Genomic DNA, 15,278 nt, shown 5'->3' with positions numbered 1-15,278 from the left:
GAATGGAAGTTCCTAAAAAAATTAAAAATAGAAATACCTTACAATCCAGCAAATCCATTTATGTATATTTATCCAAAGAAAATGAAAATACTAATTCAAAAAGATATATGCACACCATCTCCACTCCAGCATTATTTATAATAGCCAAGATATGGAAGCAACCTAAGTGTCCATCAGTAGATGGATAAAGAAGATGTAGTATATAAATAAAATGAAATGTTACTCAGCCATAAAAAAGAATGAAATCTTACCATTTGTGGTAACATGGATGGACCTAGAGGGAATTATGCTAAGTGAAATTAAGTCAGAGAAAACTAAATGCCATATGATTCTACATTTATATGGAGAATCTAAAAAAACAAAACAAAGGGGGACGTGGGTGGTGCAGTTGGTTAAGCTTCTGACTCTTGGTTTCGGTTCAGGTCGTGATCTCAGGGTTATGAGACTGAGCCCTGCATCAGGCTCCACACTCAACATGGAATCGGCTTGACATCCCTCTTCCTCTGCCCCTCCTGCTCATGGTTGCTAGAGGGGAGAGGAGTAGGGGGATGGATAAAATAGGTGAAAAGAAGTACAAACTTCCAGTTATGAAATAAGTAAGTCACAGGATATAAAGTAAAGCGTAGGGAATATAGTCAAAAATACTGTAATATATTTGTGTGCTGACAGTTGATAACTAGACTTATCCTGATGTGACAGTCATTTCACAATGTATATAAATGTTGAATCACTGTTGTACAACTGACACATAATATTGTATGTGAACTACACTTCAATTAAAAAAAGATTAAGAGAAACATATTAGAAAATTGGGGGGGGAAACATCCTAAGTTTTTACTCTGCAATACTATAAGAAGATACAGCTATACTCTGAGATCATGATTCCTCTCACCAAAACTTTTTACCTGAAACTCCTCTGCAAAGTAATCACAGCAGATGGAAGCTTCTTTAATCTCTTTCTAGTTTGGAAACCCTTCCAATAAGCTTGAATCAAGCAAGCTGCTTGATGTAGTTTCTGAAATTAAAGGCCAGAATTAATTTAGAGGCATCTCCATGAAAGTCTTTTTTAGAAGTTAACAACCTAAAATATCAGGGCTGCACAAGTATTAATCTCTATCTCTAATAAACTGGGCAAGAGGCAACAATTTCATAGGTCTAGGACAGGTAATGTCTAAGAATATTAAACTTGATCTCCCAAAGGAGATACATTAGGCTCTCAGACAATATCTAAAATGTATCCAACATAGTTTGATTAGGGGCGCCTGGGTGGCTCAGTGGGTTAAAGATCGTTTGATTAGCTCTGAATTCTCCTTAATATCCCTTCCACTCCTTTTATCAGGATTTTATAGCTCTGCTTATTTAATTCTTCATCCTCTTTGTTTGACTTCTCATGCTGGGCCTCACTTATTCAAGCATTCAAGGGGATGAAGAACTCTCTGAACAGGATGAAAAAAAAAAAGGGCTCTACGGTTAAAAACTTGGGTCTATAAAAACCCCTTCCCCAATCAAACTATGACTGCTCTGAATGTTGAGAGGAGATAAATAAAGAAAGGGGAAGAAACAGCAAATAAAAGATGCAAGAGGCTACCAGTCTCCAGTATTTTCAAACTAAAACGTTTACTGAAATGTTAACATATATGCAAATTATTTTTATAATTTATTACCTGTTCTTCTACTTCCTGATAGACCTTAGGGGTTAAAAGGGCAATTAGCTGTCCAAGTTCTTGACTGAACTCTGTCCCGGGTTCATATTTATTTAGAAGACTTCTGAGTCCTGAAATGGAATAACAAAGGTACAACGGTTAATAATAAAATATGATTTGTTATCTAATCAGTATTAATTAGAGGTTATAAAGTCTGATTTAGAAACAAATGAATATTACAGCAAAATTAATCACATGATTTTTCTTTTTCCTTTTCTCAAAGACTTCTAGATTGAGGTCCTTAGGATATTTCTCCACCCTAAGAGTTTTTATGTGCCCACATGTAGAATCTGAGGCAAAAACCTATTCAGCATCTTTAAATAAAAAAAGATAAGTGGAATCCTTTGTGTTTTTTTTTTTAAGATTCTATTTATTCATTTGACAGAGAGATAGAGACAGAGAGGGAACAGAAGCAGGGGGAGCAGGAGAGGTAGAAGCAGGTTTCCCGCTGAGCAGGGAGCCTGAGGCAGGGCTTGACCCCAGGACCTTGGGATCATGACCTGAGCCAAAGGCAGAGGCTCAATGACTGAGCCACCCTGGCACCCCTGGAATCACTGTTTTAAGTCAAAGAGTGGAGATAATTTTTTTCCTGTTTGAAAATAAATATCTTAAACTGAAACATTTTTTAAAAGATAATAACATACTGAGTAAATGCCCACACTGTGGAAGCATTTAAACAGCTTATTATTAGTCATTCTTAAAATTATTACTAAATAAAAATATACAGTATTATATGTAATTTGGGGCAAATCAATAGGTTACTAAGCAATTATTATAGGAGAAGTGCTACAAATACCGCATTTTCATCACAAAATAAAACACAGTAGTAGTATAAGATATAAAGTACTATTTATAAGCACAATGGAATAACGTATTATAATGTATATATTCAATATAAATAAAGTAAAATGCCCCTGGAGTGTATAATTGGGGAAGCCACCATATGGATCTGTCCATGTCTTTATACTCTCTTTAAAACTCAAGTTCTCATATTCTGTAAAATATCTTGAAGAAACTGAGTAAGTTCTATTGAGAAAAGAAAGGGAGAACTGTTCAGGTGAAATTCCTTTATAATGAAGTCTGTTGGACATTCATATTTCTATAGAAGAAATCTAACTATGGAATTTAAAAATGTGTATCTGACACAATATCAAATAATTCTATTACTCCCACCTTCTTTCCCTCTCTATTCCTACAACATAACATAATTATAATGTTCAAAGTAATGACTGATACAAGGTAAGTTACTAAATAGGGCCCTCCAGGGGCGCCTGGGTGGCTCAGTGGATTAAAGCCTCTGCCTTCGGCTCAGGTCATGATCCCAGGGTCCTGGGATCGAACCCTGCATCGGGCTCTCTGCTCAGTGGGGAGCCTGCTTCCTCCTTTCTCTCTGCCTGGCCTCTCTGCCTACTTGTGATCTCTGTCAAATAAATAAATAAAATCTTTTAAAAAATTCTTTAAATTTAAAATTTAAATAAATAAATAAATAGTGCCTTCCAAATCTTCAAGCACGTTTTGAAGGCCCATGCAGTAGTTTGGGTCCTAAATGCATCATAATGTAATGTTCTAATCTTTAAAAATTTCCACATACTGTGGCCTGGTGTTAGTAAGTATACACATTTGATTCTGGAGATGAAGAATCCCCATCACTATTTGACCACTAAATCATGTTCCTGAAATTAATATTACACTGCCTGTTAACAGCTGGAATTAAAATAAAAACCTTAAAAAAAATTTGAATTTTGTTTTCCATAGAACAGAAATAATGGTTCCAGAAACCATTATTTCTTTTTGAGAATCTCCAGGAAAGAAAGAATATATGCACTACCTTTGCAGCAGGCACTTAATCTCAGTAAAATCAAAATTTCCTGATGGGACTCAGTCATCAGCAATAAGAGCTTTGTAGCAGTACTTCTTATGACTGGGCTAGGAGTTGACAAAAGCTTAAAAACGACTTCATCTAAAATTGAATGCAGAGTTTTTTCTTCTATTCGGAGTAGGTCACCACTAATAGACAAAATAAAAAGAAAGAATATACCATTACTGATGGATGCAGAGGTAACATAAAAAATTAAACATAAAAATTCTAGCAACTTGATGCCTAACTGTGCCAGCGTACAAGAAGATAACACATTTTTTAAAGATACAGCTTAGTTCCAAGGATACATCACATTAAACCAATTACTATTTATTGAATTTCTACTGTGTCTAAGGCACTATGCTAGGTAAAACGAAATACAAAGTAGCTAAATGCCCTATCCTATGAAAAACCTGCAGTCAAATTGCAGAGGAAAGATAAATGTACAAAATGTTAAATAATGATTCAAAAACTTCAACAATAAGAGGAAAATCACAAAACAGTACATGGTCCATTGCTTAATGATGTATGAAGACAAAAATTCCACAGATATTCAATTATCATGGACTTAATATAGAAGGAATTTACCTTTCCTTTGGTATTTTCTTCATTATACTAACAACTAACATCTTGTGTTACCAATGATATGAAAACTTACCTGGAACTTAGAAATAGTCAAAAGAAATCACTGCATATCTTTTACTCACTGCCCCCCCCAGTAAGGAATATGTAAGTAGAGGTTGGCTTATAGAAAACAAGTAACAATGATTTTTTTCTGAGAGCAATGCAAATAGATTCTTACTCAATAATACAAATAGATTTTAGCCAGTAGAAAAAGGAACTGTAAAGGTTACTATTTATTGTATTTTTTAGCTATTTGCAAATTCATTTCTACATTCCTTTGACAAACCACTCTATAAATCTCCCCTCCTCAAATTCTCCTTTGAACCTGTATAAACATCTTACTGGTTCCTTCATTAATAGCTGAGCTGAATAAAATTTTAGCAATTGATCTACTTTCTGACACTATAAATTAGTTCACATTTTCTAGAACTTTATACAAATGGAATCATACAGTATGTATTTTTTTGCCTGACTTCTTTCACTCCGAACAATTATTTTGATATTCACCTCTACTGTCACATGTTTTGAACATGAATGAGTGAATCGTTCATTTTTTTTTTTTTCCTGCTGAGTAGTAGCCTATTGTATGGATATACCATATAGTTCGTTCACCTGTAATGGACATTGGAGTTGTTTCTAGTCATTGGCTATTATAGATAAAACTGTTATTAACATTTGTATACAAGTCTTTGTATGGACATATGGTTTTATTTTTCTCGAGCAAATGCCTAGAAATGGAATAGATAGATAATATGGTAGGTACACGCTTATAAGAAAATGTCAAACTACTTTCCAAAATGATTGTACAATTTTATCACTCCCACTAGCAGTGTTTGATTCCTCCATATTCTTGTCAACACTTGGGTCAATGTATTAAATTTTAGCCGTTTAACAAGCATATAGTGGTGGGCGCCTGGATGGCTCAGTTGGCTGAGTGATTGCCTTTGGCTCAGGTTCTGATCCTGGAGTCCCGGGATGGAGTCCTACATTGGGCTCCCTGCTTGGCAGGGAGTCTGCTTCTCCCACTGACTGCCCTCCTCTCATGCTCTCTCCTTCTCTCTCTTTCTCTCTCTCTCAAATAAATAAATAAAATCTTAAAAATAACAACAACAACAAATCCCAAGCGTATAGTGCTATCACCCTAATGACTAGTGTTGCTGAACATCTTTGTGTGTGTGTGTGTTTTAAGATTTTATGTATTTATTTGTCAGAGAGAGAGAGCATGAGCAGGGGGAGCATCAGACAGAGGCAAAGGGAGAAGTAGGCTTCCTGCCAACCAAGGAGCCTGATGTGGGACTCGATCCCAGGACCCTGATGGGACTCAGTCATCATCAGGATCATGACCTGAGCTGAAGATAGACACTGAACTGACAAATCCACCCAGGCATCCCTTTCTGGGTGCTCATTTGCCATTCATGAATTGTCTGTTCAAATCTTTTGCTTTTTTTTCCACATGAGGCCTTTTTTAAAAATTGAGAGTTTTTTTATATTCCAGATAAAAACACTTGAGATACATGCTTTCCAAACATTTTCTGCCATTGTGTTTTGTCTTTTTCACTTCTTAAAGAGTCTTTTGAAGAGCAGGCTTAACATTTTGATGAAGTCTAACTAATCAATTTCTTCTTTCATGGATTTTACTTTTGGTGTCATATCTAAGAATTTAAGAAAGTTTATGCAATCCAAGGTCATAATGGCTTTCTACTATTTTTCTTCAATAAAATATAAATTACAAAACTTCAATAAGTTTTGTAATTTATATTTTACATTTAGGTCTATTATCCATTTTGAATTAATTTTTTATTGTTAATAAGTATAGATCAACATTCTTTTCTTTAAATATATATTTTAAAGATTTTATTTATTTATTTGACAGAGATCACAAGTAGGCAGAGAGGCAGCAGAGAGAGGGGGAAGCAGGCTTCCTGCCGAACAGAGAGCCCAATGTGGGGCTTGATCCCAGAACCCTGAGATCATGACCTGAGCCGAAGGCAGAGGCTTAACCCACTGAGCCACCCAGGGGCCCCTCTTTTCGTTAAATATTGATAGACAACTGTTACATCATTCTTAAAAAGACTATCCTTTTCCCACTGAATGACCTTTACACATCTTGAAAATCAGTTCTTCATATATGTGCAAGTCTATTTCTGGTTTCTACTCTGCTCTATAGATATATTTGCATATTTTTGCATCAACACCTCATTGTCTTAATTTTTTAAAGATTTTATTTATTTATTTGTCAGAGAGAGAGCACACAAGCAAGGGAAAAGACAGGCAGAGGAAGAAACAGACTCCCTGCTGAGCAAGGAGACCAATGCAGGACTGGATCCCAAGACCCTGGGATCATCACCTGAGCCAGACAGATGCTTAACGGACTGAGCCACCCAGGCATCCCTCATTGTCCTAATTATATTGGCTTTATAAAGTCTTAAAATTGGGTAGTGTTAGCTCTCCAACTTTTTTCATTTTCAAAGTTAGTTAGACTATTTTATATTCTAGGCCCTTGGATGTTCATATGAATTGTAGAAATCAGTATGTCAAGTTCTACAAAAATGAGATTTTGAGTGGGACTGTATTTAAAATATAAATCAATTTAGAGAGAACTGAGATCTTAATAATGTACCACTCATCTAGCAACATGGTATATCTTTCCATTTACTTACATATTCTTTAATTCCTCTCAGCAACATCTTATACTTTTAAGTGATTAGGTCTTTGCCATCTTTTGTCAGATTTAACCCTACATATTTCATATTTTTATGCTATTTTAAGTTGAATTATCTTAAAATTTCAATTTCTGGCATAAAACTTCAATTTATATTTTTATATGGATTTTATATCCTACTACCCTTGCTATACTTACTTATTAGTTTTAGTAGTTTCCTTGCATATTCTGTTGGTTTTTCTACAGAGATGACAATGTTGTCTCCAAATACAGAGAGCTTTGTTTCTTCCTGTCTTTACAAACAGCTTTTCTTTTTCTTCTTGACTGTACAGGCTAGAAACTCCAATGTGATGTTGAATAGAAGTGATTGGAGTGGAGATCCTTGTCTTGTCCATAGTCATACAAGGAAAGCATTTAGCACTTTACCATTAAGTAGGTTTTTTCCTAGATGCCTTTCAACAGGCTAAGAAAGTTCTATCTTCTACTAGCACTATGCTGAAAGTTTTTCTTTTTGAAAAATCAGGAATGGATAATGGATTTTTCAAATGCTTTTCTGTATCTATTAATATAATATGTTTTCCCCTTTTTATTTATTTATTTATTTTTTTTTTAAAGATTTTATTTATTTGACAGAGAGAGATCACAAGTAGACAGAGAGGCAGGCAGAGAGAGGGAGAGAAGCAGGCTCCCTGCTGAGCAGAGAGCCTGATGTGGGACTCGATCCCAGGACCCCGAGATCATGACCTGAGCCGAAGGCAGCAGCTTAAACCACTGAGCCACCCAGGCGCCCCCTCCCCTTTTTATTTTATTAATATGAATTACATTGCTTGACTTTAGAATGTTATACCAGCCCTGAATTCCTGGGATAAAGGCAACTTATTCAAAATGTATTAACTTTTTTAAAAAAAGATTTTATTTACTTATTTGAGAGGGGAAGCATGACCAGGGGGAGGGGCAGAGGGAGAACAGACTCCTCGCTGAGCAGAGAGTCTGTTATGAGGCTCAGTTCCAGGCCCCTGGAATCATCACCTGAGTCAAAGTTAGACGCTTAACTGACTGAGCCACCCAGGTGCCAAGATGTATTAACTTTTTAATATACTGCTAGGTTTTAATATATTATGTCTTTGGTTTGTTATCAAGTAATGCTGGCCTCATTATGAGTTGGGAAGTATTTCCTTCTCTTCAATTTTTCTGGAAGAATTTGTTTAGTAGAATTTACCAGTGAAAAAGCTGTCTAATTATGGAGTTTTCTTTGTGGGAAGTGTTTTAGCTACAAATTCATTTTCTTCATAGTTATAGGCTATTCAGATTGCCTACTGCTGCTGCTGCCTTTTTTTTTTTTCTTCTGTTGCTTCTTAAATTTGGTAGTCTGAGTCTTTCAAAGAACTTGTCCATCTTACCTTAACAAGTGTAAAGTTGTTCATATTATGTCCTTCTAATATTTTTTAATATCTATTGACTGTATTGTGTTGTCTCCTAATTCCTGACATTGGTAGGTTGTATTCTCTTCTTTTTCCCCCTGATCAATTTTTCTGTTACAGATTTTTTAATTTCACTGACTTTCTCAAAGAACCAGCTTAAGGGTTCATTGATTTTCTCTACTGTTTTCACTATTTTACTGATTTCTGTTTTGAACTTTATAAATTTCTTTCTTCTATTTTAATATTTTATTTTATAAGTAATCTCTACCTCCAATATGGGGCTCGAACTCACAACCCTGAGGTCAAGAGCTGCACATACTCCACCAACTGAGCCAGCCAGGTGAGTTTTAAGAGGGAATTTAATTCCCTCTTCTTAGTTTCCTAAAGTAGAAGCTGAGGGTAATGATGTGATACATATTTTTTTCTAATACAGGTATCCTGTGCTTTTCAAAAGTTTGCATTATACCACTTGACTTCTATGAAATACCTACATTAGTACTTGTTTTTTGCTAATTAAAAGAAATCTGAAGATTGTTGCTTTTACAAAAAAAGGTGAAAAGTGGAAATAGCATTCAGCATTTGTTATATTATAGAGCTATTATAGAGGCAGTGTGCATCCCAAGAAGCCAGAGTGGCACCACCAAGCTCCTTCCCTGGGAACTGCACTTAGTATCTCAGCATCAAGATGCCATCATTTTGAACTGCTTATGAGCATCTGTGGTTTATCTCAATTTATTCTGTGCATCCTTTACCAGGTATGTCTTAAAGGATCAGAAAAGCCTGGGAGGTTATTTTTTGGGTCTTAGCATGCCCCAATTTTTTTCATATAAATTCATGCTGTTTCTTTGCTTTAATGCCATTTTGGCTTAGGAAAGGTTTTATACAAATGCTTTACTTTCAGATAGTAGGGAAAACCTGTGTTGGTATTTAGTGATAAAAATTTTCCCATTAAGGGGTGCCTGGGTGGCTCAGTTGATTAAGCATCTGCCTTAAGCTCAGGTCATGATTCCAGGGTTCTGGGATCAAGCCCTGTGTCAGGCTCCCTGCTTATCAGTGATTCTATTTTTCCTTCTCTCTCTGCCTCTCCACCTGCTTGTGCTCACTCTCTAATAAATAATATCTTCAAAAATTTTCCTATTAATTACTGCTTTAATTTAGATTCATGCCAGAAATTTGGATATGCTGTTTTCCTTTCCATCTCCTTATTTGTTTTTAATTTTTTAAAAATTTAATTAATTAATTTGAGACAAAAAGAGAACAAGAGCTGGGGGGAGGAGCAGAGGGAGAAGCAGAGTCCCCGCTGAGCAGGGAGCCCGATGGGGGCTCCATCCCAGGACTCCAGGGATGATCTGAGCAGAAGGCAGAACCTTAACTGAGTCACGCAGGTGCCACCATTTCCATCTATTTAAAAACAACTTCTAACTTAGTTTTTTTTACTTCTTCCTTATCCTTTGGGTTATTTAGATATGTATTATTTTCCACATATTTTTCAGCGGTCTTCTTGGTATTAATTTTTAATTTAATTCCACTGAGGTCAGAGAACATACTTTGTATGACTTAAATCTTTATACATTTATTGAAACTTATTTCATGGCCCCCAAAATGGCCTTATGTTTGTAAATGTTCCATTTGCATTTTAAAATAATGTGCCTCCCACTATTGTTTCGTAGAGTGGTCCAAAAATGTCAATCAGGTCAAGTTGGTTGATAGTGTTCAAATCTTAGGTAGTCATAATAACTTTTTATCTACTTACTCTATCCATTATCAAGAGAGGGGTATTGACATCTTTCGCTTTCCTTGTAGATTTGTCTATTTCTCCTTGCAAGTCTATCAATTTTCTCTTTGTATCTTAAAGCTCTGCTGTTAGAGCAATAAACAAGTTTTCTTAATGAACTGATTTTTACTATGAAATAACACACTAGTAATATTCTTTGCTCTGAAACTTACTTTTTCTGATATTAATATTGACACTCCAGCTTTCTTTTGACTAAGTTTAGCATGGTGTATCTTTTTTCATACTTTTACTTTTAATCCATTTAGGTATTTTTATATTTAAGGTGCATTTCAGGAAGGCTGCATATAGTTGGTTCCTATTTTTTCATCCAATCTGTTACTCTCTTCTTTTTAACTGGAGGTTGCCAAGAGTTTATATCTAATATAGACAGGTTTAAATGTTTCTTGATGACTACTTGTTCCATTGTCCTTTATTCACTTTCTTTTCTTCTTCTTCTTCTTCTTTTTTTTTTTTTTTAACTACCTTACTTTGGAATAAGTATTACTTTATGGTTTCTTTTTACTACCTTTCTTGGCTTATTAGCTATAACTCTTTGTCTTATTTTTTTATTGGTTGCGTTAGTGTTCTCAGCATATTATCTTCAACAAGTCTACCTTCAAGTGATATACTACTTCATGTACAGGTTTCCCCCACTATCCAAAAGTAGAGTGTTCCTATGAAACCTTTTGTAAGCCAAAATGGCATAAAGTGAGGAAGTAATTACCATTTTGTGGAAGTGAAAATCATCTTTGAATTTCTGTTGGTTAGCAAAAACAGGTATGCAGGTCTTTTGTAAAAGCGAAGAGGCACACAGTGAACTTTCAGATAGCCAGGGAAACCTATTTATGTCGTAAGAGCTTATAACATTATGTTTTCATTTCTTTTCTTCCAGCATTTATGTTATTGTTGTAATATATTTTACTAACACATATGTTACAAACTCCCAAATACATTATTTTTGTGTAATCAAATGATATTATATTACATTTTCATAAGAAAAATAATCTCTTATAGTTAATTATATGATTACCACTTTTGATATCCTTCAATACTTTGTGTAGATCTACTTTCCTTCTCGTTGAAGGACTTCCTTAAACTTTTCTTGTCCTTTGGATCTCCTGGTGATTTCTGAAAAAAGTATCTTGCCTTTGTTTCTGAAACATATTTCCACTGGTTATAAAATTCTAGGTTTGATGGTTACTTTCTTTCAGTATTTTAAAGATGTCGCTTTGTATTTGTATTTCTTTGTATTGTGTCTGACAAGAAAGTTGCTGTCATTCTTATCTTCATTCCTCTGTATATAGAGTCTTTTTTTTTCCTCTGGCTGCTTTTAAGATTTTCTCTTTATCACCAGCTTTACTGCTTTGATTTCAATGTACCCTGGTGTCTTATTTTACTGTCCTTGGGGGTTTGATGAGCTTTTTGAATCTGCAAAATTATAGTTTTCATCAAATTTGGAAAATTTTTAGAGGCTGTTTCTTCAAATATTTCCTTCTGACTCCACAACTTTCTTTAGGTACTCTAATTATGCTTACATAAAATTATTTGAAATAGTCCTATATATCACTGATTCACTGATTTGTTTTTCTTTCTTGATTCCTTTTGTTTCATTTTGGATTATTTTTATTGCTATGTCTTCAGGTTCACCAATCTCCAATGTTAATTTCCTATCAATCCTATTTCATATCTAGTTTGTAGTTTTCATATCTAAAAGTTCATTCCGGGTCTTATATAGGTCTCTATTCAACTTTTTGAAAACATGGAATACAGTTATAGTGACTATCCTAATGTCCTATTAACTCTAACATATACGTCAGTCTTCATCAATTGATTTTTCTCCTTACTGGTCCTGTTTTCTGCATGTTTGCAGGCCTGATACTTATATGAATTTTATCTTGTTGGATGCTATATATTTGTATATTCCTAAAAATATTCTGGGGTTTTCTTCTGGTTAGATATTTTCAAGTTCCATATACAAATCACATACAATCAATGATTAAGTAAAATTGTATCAGATTGGTAATGGTTCTGACCAAAACTAAAATATCAGTAACATTTTGTAAAACCAAGCCACCTATTGATCTGTGGTATGTTCTATAGCATCGTTATGATGGTAGATCCTAACCGAAAAATCTTTAGTTTGTAGTAACTATAAGAAACTATCACTTTGGGGACGCCTGGGTGGCTCAGTTGGTTAAGCAGCTGCCTTCGGCTCAGGTCATGATCCCAGCGTCCTGGGATCGAGTCCCACATCGGGCTCCTTGCTCGTCAGGGAGCCTGCTTCTCCCTCTGCCTCTGCCTGCCATTCTGTCTGCCTGTGCTCGCTCTCTCTCCCCTCCTCTCTCTGACAAATAAATAAATAAAATCTTAAAAAAAAAAAAAAAGAAACTATCACTTTGTATTACTAAAGGAAGAGAAAAAAAAAGAGATCAAAGTAAAGATGGGATGATGGCATAAGTGGGATTTTCTCATTTCTTTAAAGCCAGATCAAAATATAACCATTTCTGCTAAACTTCCTGCCTTTGTATACCTTACAATAAAGGTTTTTAAAATAAAGGCAGTTTCAAAAACCAGAGCAGTTACTCAGAAATAATTTGCTCCATCTGGGTTCTGCTTTTATTTTGTTTGGATGGTCCAGAATAGCACTCAGCCTAGTGCTAATTATCCCCCAGTACTGAGATAAAACCTTTCTGAGTACTCTACCAAATGTTCCATTATTCATGAAGTTTCCCACTTTGGCTGTTGGAGTTAGGCAATATTCTTGGCTCTGTGTGAATTTCTGGTACTGTGCCTTTTCACTGTTTTGGATTATTGTTCTAACATTGGATAGTTTCCTTCCATGTATGTGCCAATCAGTACTCTACCAAATACTTAATCTCTGGGGCTCTCTCTCAGCTCTTTTCTTTGATGTTTTGTCTTATGAACTCTACCTGTTTTGTTCTCCCCAGACCCTCACCTCTATCTCTTCAACTCAGCTCGGCTAGGACACTCCTCCCTGAGCCACAGTCCGGAATCCTCTTGATGCTATGAGTTAGAGAAAATGTTAGGTTCACCTTATTCATTCCTTTTCCTTAGGGATCACTTTCTTTCATTAAGCCCACTTTCCTGAAAACTCCCTAACAGAGGGAGGGGAATAGTATCAGGGAGGCAGGGGCAGGGGGTAGGGGTGGTAAAGGTGGAGTTTCAAATACAACTGGTTCTGTTTTATTTCTTTGGAAAATAAAAAACATGAAACAAATACTAAAAAAACAAAAACAAACAAACAAAAACAATCTATTATTTCGTAATTTGCCTGTTGTTTGTTTTCTTAAGTAGTAGGGTAAATCCACTTCTATTATTCCACCTCAGTCACAAGTGGAAGTGAAATCTTGATGATTTTAATTCATTAGTTTTTAAGATCTATTTTGTTTAAAATCTATTTGGTACCAGTGCACAAGGCCAAGATTTTATCGCTTCACTTAGATTACTGTAGCTGTTTCCTCTAATTGCCTTGTCTAAGGTTTTGTCCCCCTTAAATTCTTCCTCCACACAGTAACCTGAGTAATGTAAGTAATAAAATATACTTATTTTATACTTTATATTTTATACTTATACTTTATATTTTATATATATACTTTATATTTTTTTATATTTTATATATATATACTTTATAAATATACTTTATATTTTATACTTATACTTATCTACTTTAAAAATCTTTTAATGATCCCATTACCTACAGGATAAGATTTAATTTCCTTAAGACAGCATATAAGCTCTTCATGACTTAAGTCTGCAGAACTTTGCAGCCACCTCCACATGCCAAACTTTAAATGCCAGCAACGATGAATTGTACTCACTTTTTATCCTCAGCATGTTGTTTCTTATCTCTGTGCATTTGCTTATATCGTTACCTCTGCCTAGAAATACTGCTTTCTCTTCTTCCTCTCTGGCTTTTTTTCAACCTTGAAGTTTCACCTTAGGTATTACCTTCTTCTGGAAGCATCACCTCTCAGCTTGGGATAGAAGCTCCTCTAACACTTGTGCATACTTTTATACTTTTAACTTAGTATGTTATAATATAATTATGTTCATGGGCTGGTCTCTTCCACTACACTGTAAGCTACTTGAAGGCAAGTTTTATATCTTAATCAACTTTGGGAACCCAATGAGAGACATACACTTGGCACATAACAGATGCATAATAAATCCATATGGAACTGGAAGAGTCAATTATTACAACTGTGTATACTCTTTTTTCCATTTTAAGCTGGAAAACATTGCCCATTAGTTCTTTTATGCCATTCTGAAGCACCTGGTATAACAGTAAGTTTGCAATTTGCTAAATAAATATATGATTAAGCATTTTTTATTGTGATCCTAATATTTTTCTTCAGATATCACCATATTTCTTCTCTAAGTCTGAGATTGGTCTAAAATCTTCTTAAGCTCTGAGATACCAATTCAACAATAAATTTCCAGTCTTTGATGGTATTGTATATTCTTTTCTAAAAGACAATGGTAATAACAGGGCTCTTGAAATATCTTGTACAAATCATATGTAATTGACGATTTCAGCAAAACTGGAATAAAACTGGTAATGCTTCTGGACCAAAAGTTAAAAATTATAAATACTTTGATAAATACTTTGTAAAACCAAATCACCTGTTGATCTGTAGTATGCTCTGTAGCATAATCATGACTGTAGATCCTATTTGAACATTGTCAGTTTGAAGTAAGTGCAAGAAATGATCACTTTGTAGTACTAAAAGAGAAAAAAAATTAAAATTAAAAGATTTTATGATACAGTTGGGGTTCATTTGTCTTTTTAAAACCAGATCAAAGCATGATCATTTCTGCTAACATTCCTGCTTTTGTATACTTTACAATAAAGAAGATTTTAAGATGGGCAGTTTAAATAACCGTAAATAAGTCATTCCATTTTATGAAAGGTATAAATAGAAAGCATCCAAAAATACTAAGCTAAGACTCTACTGTTATCTCCCATTAAATAAGAAACAAAATAAAACACATCCTAAATTTGAATCTCCTTCTAGCATTAAATTTCAGTGAATAAAATGAAATTTCCTGTGAAGAAGACAGAATATGAAGGAATGGAAATGGTACATATGACCGTGAACAGTGGCTTATATCCGTAAAATATTGAATTATTTTATACAATGTACCATGTTTGCTAATATTTTGTCTTAAATAATAATGAAATTATTACTTACAAAACAACACTTGTTTTTACTGG

General features: G+C 34.6%; 1 protein-coding gene across 2 annotated transcripts in view; it reads right to left on the bottom strand.

The window, feature by feature from the left end:
- IQCB1 (IQ motif containing B1) overlaps positions 1 to 15,278 on the bottom strand; it is a 62,543-nt gene that overhangs the window by 32,540 nt on the left and 14,725 nt on the right. For both annotated transcript variants that reach the window (XM_047735476.1, XM_047735485.1), the window contains 4 exons: positions 14,687 to 14,786; positions 3,532 to 3,710; positions 1,665 to 1,774; positions 906 to 1,015 (listed from right to left, as the gene is read on the bottom strand). In XM_047735476.1, the coding sequence (XP_047591432.1) occupies positions 906 to 1,015; positions 1,665 to 1,774; positions 3,532 to 3,710; positions 14,687 to 14,786 (499 nt within the window). The remainder of the gene's footprint in view (positions 1 to 905; positions 1,016 to 1,664; positions 1,775 to 3,531; positions 3,711 to 14,686; positions 14,787 to 15,278) is intronic.

This window comes from Lutra lutra, chromosome 1 (genome assembly GCF_902655055.1).
Source record: "Lutra lutra chromosome 1, mLutLut1.2, whole genome shotgun sequence".
Taxonomy (NCBI): Eukaryota; Metazoa; Chordata; class Mammalia; order Carnivora; family Mustelidae; genus Lutra; species Lutra lutra.
Note: the sequence above shows the minus strand (reverse complement) of the source record. Positions and strands in the feature narration are given on the sequence as shown.